At 40.1% G+C, this 9,928-nt stretch overlaps 1 protein-coding gene across 1 annotated transcript; it reads right to left on the bottom strand.

Annotated features, from left to right (window-relative positions):
* Positions 1–520: 520 nt before the first annotated feature.
* alas2 (aminolevulinate, delta-, synthase 2) lies at positions 521–9,097 on the bottom strand. Its single transcript, XM_070910617.1, has 10 exons — positions 9,038–9,097; positions 7,032–7,366; positions 6,835–6,930; positions 6,481–6,703; positions 5,740–5,924; positions 5,301–5,480; positions 4,175–4,339; positions 2,624–2,892; positions 1,409–1,571; positions 521–1,110 (listed from the first exon to the last, which is right to left on the bottom strand). Exons 2-10 carry the CDS (start codon positions 7,360–7,362, stop codon positions 947–949), a joined length of 1,776 nt encoding a protein of 591 aa, XP_070766718.1. The 5' UTR covers positions 7,363–7,366; positions 9,038–9,097; the 3' UTR covers positions 521–946.
* Between the last annotated feature and the right edge of the window lie 831 nt (positions 9,098–9,928).

Here is a 9,928-nt window from a genome sequence, read left to right on the forward strand (position 1 = left end):
AGCGGCTCTGGAGGACTTCACCCGGGCCTTGGAGCTCCACAGGAACCAGGCCATCCGGTGTGTGGAGACTGGTCTGGGGAGGTTGCATCTGGCTGAGTGCTTCCTGCGGGGGGCGCTGCAGCACTATGGGGAGGAGCAGCTCAGTAAAGCCTGGACATTCATTGAATGTGGCCTCCTTGTGGACAGTGAGAACGCAGAGCTCCGCAGACTGAGGACAAGGGTCAAACGAGAAGTGGCCAGCCCCTGCAATGTCAACTAGGGCTGACAGTCAGAATCACACAGGGCACAGGCGCTCCAGCCAGGTCAGTGGCTGTAGCTTAAGATGTCGTATTGTGGAGGAAGGAACTTTCTAACTGATGAGAAATTTCCCACAATTTTACAGGACATGTTTGATGGTTCTTTGAGGACATGGTGCTTCAGTTCACGTTATGTCTTCCAATTTCAATTTGAAGTTTATAGGATCAGTATATTGAATATGAAAGGAGTATGTGAATGGGAGAGATTTTCAACACCACAAATTTATTGAATGTTTTATTATTTCTTCTTTTATGAATCAATTAACTTCGGCAGTTCATACATTTCACATCGGTAATTGAGTTATTGTGGAAATGGAAACAAAACATGATGGCAAAGATGATTATATGGTATGAAGGAAATCACGCAACATGAAATTAAATAGCATAGTTTAATCCAAACCATCACACCTAGATAAGAGATTTAAGAAAGTGTCCAATGTGCAGGTTTTATGCTTTTAAAATGGAGGAGGCACAGTTTTCTTTAATTATATCCATGACAGCAAACACAATTTAGGAAGCATAAATAGAGAAAAACAGGAAGAAATACTGGAATTTAGTCCACACCACTGATATTATAGAATGTTTTAAATTTGAATGTCTACATATACTGTATGTGTCACTTGTGTTGTGGCGCTACATATACTTTGGTATTATGCAGACACAGTAATGTATTGTGGTTCCATGTTGCCGAAGTAGGATTTCTCCCATTCACTCAAAAGCTCAAAGTGCAGCGGGCGGTCACAGAAGGTGCAGGAGGCTGTGGCCGGGCTGTTGACCAGGAGCCCTGCTTCTTGCCACACCGCCACCAGTTTCTCTGTGAATGAAACAGACATTTGTATTAAATATAAACAATTGAATGCCAATATTTCTTTCTGTTTTATTTCTCTGTCTTAATTAAATTCAATCTCTGGTCATTTTAGCAACCACACTCTAAGGTTATGGTGTTAGTTTTGCTCCTAAGAGAGCACAGTTTTAAGATCTCAACAGAGTATTGACGTTTTTACTGCATTGCAGAATATGGTGACCAGTGGGTGCCATTGTCCACACTTAACTTGATTGGACGTTGACTAGAACACCTCTGACCTAATTTCGGTAAGGATCCCCACACTCACCCACAAAGTACTCCATCATGGCGGGTTTGTGATGAGGAGACGGAGCCAGACGCAGCAGCTCCTCACCACGAGGCACTGTGGGGTAGTTGATGGCCTGGACGTAGATGTTGTGTCTCTCCAGCAGGGTGTCACACACCTTGCTGTTCAGCTCAGCGTTGCCCACCTAGAAAATGGATCATGAAAGGTGATATGAGCCGTTTAGTGTACATACATGTAGGAATCAAAGCAATTACTGCAATTACTATAGGCTGACTTGGTCTGTAGAGTCAAGAGTATGTCTCTGGAATTATTACAGAATGTTTCTGTGTTATAATCATATGATGCACTTAGGAAAAGTAATTACAAATTCATTCATTCAATTAGAATTTAAATGATACATTCAAAAACAGTATGTATTCATAACTGAATTTTAAGATGGAATCACAAAACAAATGGTATCACCAAAAGATTTAAGTTTGAATAATTTAAATGCTAATTTGATTAACTTAATGTCTTATAATTGGCTTTTAAAAATTATAAATTGGACTATAATTAAGCACTGGAAATGTTTAATTATTCCAGTGGTACAATCCAGACTCCGTATGTTCTGCTGCACTTGTTATAGTTATAGACTTTGGGCCTTCACAGCAGCTATTTTGACTTGTCATAATAGGAAAAGCACAGGTTTGCACTAACATTACAACAATAACATTAACAATTGATCTGTTGCATTCAGTTGCCCCAGTGAGTCATGACAGTGTGACTGTGAGTCGGCATGAAAGCAAAGCAGCTAAATGGAATTCAGCCATCATTAATTTCATTATTAACACCTCTGCTTTTCCTACTCTGGCATGTCTAAAGTGAAAACAGCCTCTACAGAGATGCTCGTAAAAAGGCTCATGTACAAAATGGTATGCTACCATAGGTTTCCTATACATCACATTATGTATTTTTAATGCCTAAATCTTAAGGGTAGAAGTGTTTTCTAGATATTTAGTATATATTGAAAGGAGGATTGTTATAACTTCCAGAGTTGTTCCATAATGATGTAACAGATAAATATGTTATCCAGGTCCTATAATAATATGATACTCTGTGAGAATAATGAAATTAGTCATAGACTTGGGCTTCGTCCTGAAATAAATTGCACTACTAATATTGCTCTGACCTAAAAGAAAACTACTAACTACTAGAACTGTCAGCTGAGGAGTTGGTGGAGTGAGATATATATCATACCCGTATGGGGATGATGTGGCTGGGACAGTTGACCACAGGCAGGCCCTTATCCATGAGCAGCTGCCTCATGTGTTTGACGTTCCTCTGGTGGGCTCTGCGGAGCACCTGCCCTTCGGGGCTCTTCAGGACCCGGACGGACTCCAGGGCCCCAGCCAGGACCATCGGGGGCAGGGCAGTGGTGAAGATGAAGCCGGCTGCGAAGGAGCGCACCGTGTCCACCAGAGCGGCGCTGCTGGCAATGTAGCCTCCAACACAGCCGAAGGCTTTGCCTGGAACAGCAACAGATGACAGATTAAAATAATCAGATGGGAAGTACATTTACTCAGGTACAAATGTGACATATTAACTTGAGTATTTCCACCATTACATTTCAGAGTACTCTATGCATATATATTCGACAGTTACCTTGTAGATTCATATTTCATATACAAAACATATTACTTGATGAGCATATACAATATGAATTGTTACAGATTAAACCCAACAGTATATACAATTGTTCTTATAGTAATTCTTCTAATAATAATATAGTTACATAACCTGTATAATAACACAACTGTTGGCCATTCTGCATAATGAGTGCTTTTAATTTTAATACATACCTAGATTTATTAATGATTGTGATTATGGTGTTGCTATTTTTACAAGAATCTGATGGATACTTTCTCCACCACAATAATAATACATAATTTTGGCATCTTAGTGTCTGCAAAACTAGTGAAGTTAGGATGTTTTCTAATTAATAGGGATGTACTTATATGTTGAATTGTTCAATACACGGCTGTGATTCAGTGACTGTAAGGTGTGTTGTCTCTATGTAGTGTGGTTGTTGAGCTGAAATATCTAAATGACTTGTTTTATGTATGTTGAAGTTTACTTTTATAGAGTTAGATGATATGATAAGTTGATAAATGATTATATTTCTGTGTCAAATTATGACATCACCATAATGTATAAAATCATACTGTGAATGTTATGTGCTGATACACCGCTATTAACTTTAAGTTTGAGCTTGTTTCTTTATTTATTGCCAAGTGAACACTTGCAACCATGCCTTGTAAAGTCAAGTTTTGTAATCCAGGATTAGTTTACACTTGATGTGTGCTTGACAAGGATTTCTACCTAAAATCCTGCAGCTGTCATAAAACTACACTCAACACGGACTCCCTGATGATGCTTTTATCAGTGCGACCAGAGAGGGAGCAGCACCCAGCTGATAAAACCCCTGCTACCTCTGATGAGAGCTCACTCCTCTCTTTTGACCAACATCAGAGCAGTATCATGCTGGTCGAGAGCTATTGGCGGTATGACAGCGTCAGTTAGTGCAAGTGGCTGTAAATGGGAGTTTGGCCAAGAAGAGAGGCAATTAATCTATGACAGTTTGAAGCCGTTTGCCTTGCCCTTTTAGTATCGTAGTAAAAGGACATGTTTACAGATGCTAATTTCTTTGATGTATAGTATATTTCATCATACCTTTCATAACCAAATAGAGAGGAAACAAAGCAGTTGGCTTCCTGGTGTAGAATTTGAAAAGGACAAGATGATATTCACCTAAGGTCCCAGAAACAATGTCAATCTTGTGCATAATGTTGTCCCTCTCTCCCACGCCGGCTCCATGGGCTCCGTACAGGCCCACAGCGTGGACTTCATCAACAAACGTCAGAGCTCCGTGGCGGTGAGCTACATCGCACAGCTCTTCCAGAGGACATATGGCACCTGAAAGCCCCAGAGAATAAAGAGGTATAATTAGAACTGTGCAATATAGGTGAACAGCAGGTGCCGATCTGTGCTGCAAATGTCATCCCTGTGTCACATCTAGATATGAATTATATGCTTTAAATGTACATGGAGAGTTATTTACACTATGTGCAGCTATTAAAATGCACAAATCACATAACATTTATATCAAAACAACCTTTTTGTGTTTCTGTTTTAAAAAATCCTCCTGGATATGGTCCCTGTCATCCATCCTCAGGTTGTGCTAAGTGGAGCTGACAGTGGTGTAACATCACACAGAGAAATAGAGCTGGGGAGGAGTTGGTGGGACTATTTCCTCCCATGGGAGACAGTGATGAATGACTATGTAGATTACAAAAATATAAATACTGCAAACCTGGCTTTCTCTTTTATTAGCTATTCATTTGCTGATGATGACTGTTGGACTTAATTTATAATATCCATATAGAATTAGTTAATTTCAAGTGGCATTTCTTCTCATTAATGGCACTTAAAACAGTAAGTGTGTTAAGTGTGTTTTTCTTGCTTTATCAGAAAACAGTTGAAATGCTTGAGATTTCTGTGGCTCATATGCCAATTTTGATTTAGTTTTCTGGAGCATTTTACTATTAAAACTATAAATATATTATGGCTAAACTGTGAGCTTGAGACACAGCCACCAACGTACAGTAAATGTACAATTTCCCCCCGGGGATCAATAAAGTATTTCTGATTCTGATTCTAATGATTCTAAGTTACTACTGTAGATACTACTACTGAACTACTGTACACATCATATTACTCTGATCAGTCTGTCTGTACGTCTCTTGATTCTTGATATAAATGATTCATGTAAAGGGTACTTTTAAGTAGGTTTACCCTCCAGAAGATATCTGATTAATTAAATAAATAAATAAAATCTAAATAATCTCACTGCAAATTGACATTTCATAGTACTCACCGTCCATCGAGTGCACAGTCTCAAATGCCACTATTTTGGGTGTCTTGGGGTCCGAGCGCTGCAGCAGCTCCTCCAGGTGTTGGCTGTCGTTGTGGCGGAAGATGAAGCGATTGGCTCCGCTGTTCCTGATGCCCTGAATCATTGATGCGTGGTTCCCTGCATCAGAGTAGATCTCGCACCCTGTGCGCCACAGTGAACACACCATGAAACCAGTGGAGATGACTTCCCTCTAAATACTATCAACCCTGAGATACTATTCACCTTTTCTACAACGTGAGAAATATGTCTTTGTCTGAAATATGAGCCCAAAAATATAATCACATATCACTCTATCTATCTATCTATCTATCTATCTATCTATCTATCTATCTATCTATCTATCTATCTATCTATCTATCAAACATGACCTGTGGCTCAGAGGTCAGAGGTCAGTATTTACCTGGAAGCATCTTGGCCAAAGTGAAGAGGGTGGAGTCATTTGCAACAAAGCAGGAGGAGAAGACCAGAGCTGCGTCTTTCTGGTGCAGCTGGGCCAGCTCCTTCTCCAGAGACACATGGAAGTTACTGGTGCCTGAGATGTTCCTGGTCCCGCCTGCTCCTGCACCGTGCCTGTCCAGGGCATCTCTGAGATCATCCAGAACAAAAGGATAAAGCATTCGACTCACATAATGCATGCCATGAAAGGTGTCCCATCTTTTTCTTTCAAATTTTCTTTCAAATTCAGTCTAAAACATCAAAGTAATGGTTCCAGGTACAAACCCTCCTAGTTAGGTTGAATAGATTGACCCCCACATGTACATCTAAAATACAAATGGTGCAATGGCTGGATTCGGCTTCAGGTTTGCTTTAGAATCAAGTAAGACTTATAGTATGTTACAAAAATCAGGGCTTGAGACTGGACTTGGACTTGACTGCCGTAAGACTTCACTTGACATTTGCCTCCTTGAGTTGACATGAGACCAGACAGCGAAAACATTTAAGTATCAAATTGGTATAATGGTATATGGCCTGGTGTAACAGTGACAGGGGGTCCTTTAACACAAAACAGACACCTGAAAGACTAAATGACTTGCAATTTTCTCATGTAATTTGCCTACTGGACAACTTTGACTTGGACTTGCTTTGACAAGAATTGAGATTTAACTTGAACTCATCATCTTTTTTTTCTGTCTCATTTTACCTGATTGCACTGAGGACCTGTGGGTGCCGACTCATTCCCAGATAGTCGTTGCTGCACCAGACAGACACCTGGGTGCCCTCCCGCCTGGAGACGGAGTAATCCTCCGCAAAAGGGAAGACCTCAGTGCTCCTGTTTACGGTCTTGAAGACTCTGTATGTGTGGTCCTTCTTTTTCTCAGCAATTTTCTCTATGAAGAAGCGGTCATAGTCGTAGCTGGGGCCAACTGTGGGAGAGATAGTTTTGACTTTAAATCTCTTACAGCACTCAATGAACAGCTATCAAATTAGGCAGTCAAGGAAGCATGTATTCCTAAACTGCATCATGTTAAATTAGCATTTTAACTGCAAGACATACCCATGCTGTCTTTGAGGAGGTGGGTGACAGTGTTGGTTTGAGCTGATGTTGGGAGGATTAAATCCTTTACACCCTTCAGCAGAGACGTCATCAAACCTGTGAAAGAGAGAGAGTGCAGGTCTGTCAGTGAGAGATGGTGCTATTTGATATTTGGCTGGTGTCACTCAGCATCACTACAGCTGGTTAATCCATCCCACCTTCTGGGACGTCCTCCTGTACTTCAGGGCTGGCTGGGATCACCCCGATCTGAGAGGTGACAAAAGGGCAGCCCTTCGATACAGACACAGCCACCTGAGTCGCCGTTTGAGCAAACAGCCTCCTTTGGTCCACTGTGGGGAGTCGGTGACCGTTCAGTTTGGTGGGTGTGACGCCCAGCTTGGCCTCCAGAGAGGCTGGGCTGCTCACACTGATCTTGCGGGCGATGATGGGGCATTGATCGGCCAGCGACAGCAAGGCGGCTCCTGTTCTCCTCAAAGCTGGCTTTGGGACAGACTTTAGGAACGGGCAGTGATGAAGGAAGGCAGCCATTGTACTGCAGAGTTAAGATAGAAGATAGGAAAATTAATTTTATTCTATAAAACCTCCCAGGCTGACTTATGCAATGACTGCTTTTCTAAAAAACTTTTCACAGAAAAACTAAAATCTCATCCCTTATATAGTCAGGTGGCCAAAATGTAAAGTGAGGATGACTGGGAAATGATTGAACTTGCCACTGAGTTTCATAAAACTAAAATCCCAATATAGTTTACAATGTTACAAAGCATGTTCAGAGGGGTTAGAAATGTTCAGTTCAGCTAGAGAGAGCAGTCGGTGCCTCCTCCAGGGTGCGGCAGGTTGCTGCTGCTTATCTTCACTCTGCAGGCGCTCAAGTGCTGCCCTGATGGACGTCATCAGCCGAGGCTGATTACTGCTGCACCTATCAAATAATCCTCCATAAAACACAGCAGGGATGCATCTAATTCTTTTGATGAATAGCTGTTATTTCCCTGCTGTTAAAAGTTTCTCAGACTCAGAGGGAGAAAAAAAATGAATGTTGAATGTAACTCTGCCCATAAATAATCCACCAAATGATGACAAAACAATAACTGAACCAGATTTTGATTTGATGATGAGCACATCTGTGTATAGTTGAGTTTAGAAACAGAGGGCAGCTGTCATTTCGCTCACAATCTCCTGCGGTCAGCAGATAAGGCAGTTCTTGGGATGTGTGGCTTTCTCTTGTGGTTAGATGTTATCTTGGTCTGTCAAAGGCCAATGCCTTTTAAACACCACAAGTAGGTCAGAAGTTTATTTTATCTTAATAATGTTTTTGTTGTTGTTAAATACATTTAAATGTTGATCACATGCAACGCCCCCCCCCCACATATTCTTTAGTTAGCTATATGCTGTCGTATCCACATCTCATATTTCTTCTCATTGACCCTCAACAAATGTTGTTTAGGGATACGCTGTGTGCATAAATAAGTATTCATTCATATATTCGTGTGTTCTCCACTTCATGAATGAATAAATAATGCATAAACAAATATAATAATTCATGCTATATTTATTGTTATATGTTTGGGGTATAACAATAAATATTGCTATTTAACCGTGTATGTCAAGTCAAGTTTATTTATATAGCACATTTAAAAACAACCAAAACTGACTAAAGGGCTGTACAAATTGAAGTGGGCGGCACAATAATAGAGAATTAAATGGCTCTGTATCGGTAATAAAATGGCACAACAACAATGGCAATGAAAAAATAAGGCAATAATAATAACAAGGCAATATCAAAACACGTGCAAAAATGTAAAACAAAAACAGAGTAAAACTTGTAAGATCAATTTTTAAATATTAAAACCATTAAGAGGCCATTGGAAACAAGTACGTCTTGAGTTTTGTCTTAAAAGTGTTAATGGAGGGGGAACATTTGATCGAAAGAGGAAGGCTATTCCAAAGCTTTGGAGCTGCGACCGCAAAGGCCCGATCTCTTTGACCCACTAGCTATTCATGTTCTGAGGATCTGAGAGGCCGAGAGTTGGAGTATAGCAGTGTATATAACACAACACTGCTACTAATAATCCTCATGATAGTAATAGTATGATTACCACTACTACTACTACTAAAATAATAAGAGTAATGCTGATAACAACAACAACAACAACAATAACAACAACAATAATAATAATAGTAATAATACAACTGTCAGGAGGCTCACCTGTTGACCTGCACTGAGGACGAACTTCAAAACAGCAAATAGACAGAAAGTCAGAAAGTGTCAACAGTTATTGGTCAGATGTTGAAGAGCATTATGCAGTCAGCTCTGGTCCCACCCCCCTCGGAGGTGTCATATGGGTCTCAGCTTTGGAGGCCAACCAGGGCCATGGGAGGTGCCAAGATGCTGATAGGGCTCCATTAAAGTTGTGTCACTCACTGTCATGTAAAATGACTTTTTGGTGGACATTTCACTTGGATGTCTGAGTTGTTAAACCAGTGATGCTGCATTTTCAAAAACATACATGTCCTGTATGTAGTAATAATTCTCTTTTGTTGTGTTGTTTTTGTGATATTAGGAGATTAAAATACCATAAGACACAATAAGATCACTGTAAACTCGCACTATAATACTCTACAAAAATTAAAGTAGCGCTGTAGGTAGTAAGTGATATAGTAACACTTTATTTGACACACAAAATAATGTATTTGTTAGCAGAAATGAGGACAGTTTTTTTTAGTCTTTAAATGTATTCATGTATTTGTCATCAACTATAACTGTGAAGCATTCATAATTAGTTAATAAATGAGTGTCAATATAGTATAACACAGTTCTAATCATGAAAAATATATCATGAAAATGTCTTCAGTATTTGTTCATTCTTCATTCACTCTCCATGACAACTGAGCAAACTCCATCCGCTGATAAAGGCCACGGGATGAAGCTAAAAGCTCCAGGAGAAATCTAGTAAGTGGACCTTGAGTTAAGCTACTGTCTCCGGGGTCAAGAATCAAGCTCAAGCTCAGGAATCAATGTCATCGTGAGTTTGGGACACATTTATAAACATGTGAATGATTTGTACACGTATAAACACTAAATAAGTGTTTTATAACA

This window comes from Enoplosus armatus, chromosome 8 (genome assembly GCF_043641665.1).
Source record: "Enoplosus armatus isolate fEnoArm2 chromosome 8, fEnoArm2.hap1, whole genome shotgun sequence".
Taxonomy (NCBI): domain Eukaryota; kingdom Metazoa; phylum Chordata; class Actinopteri; order Centrarchiformes; family Enoplosidae; genus Enoplosus; species Enoplosus armatus.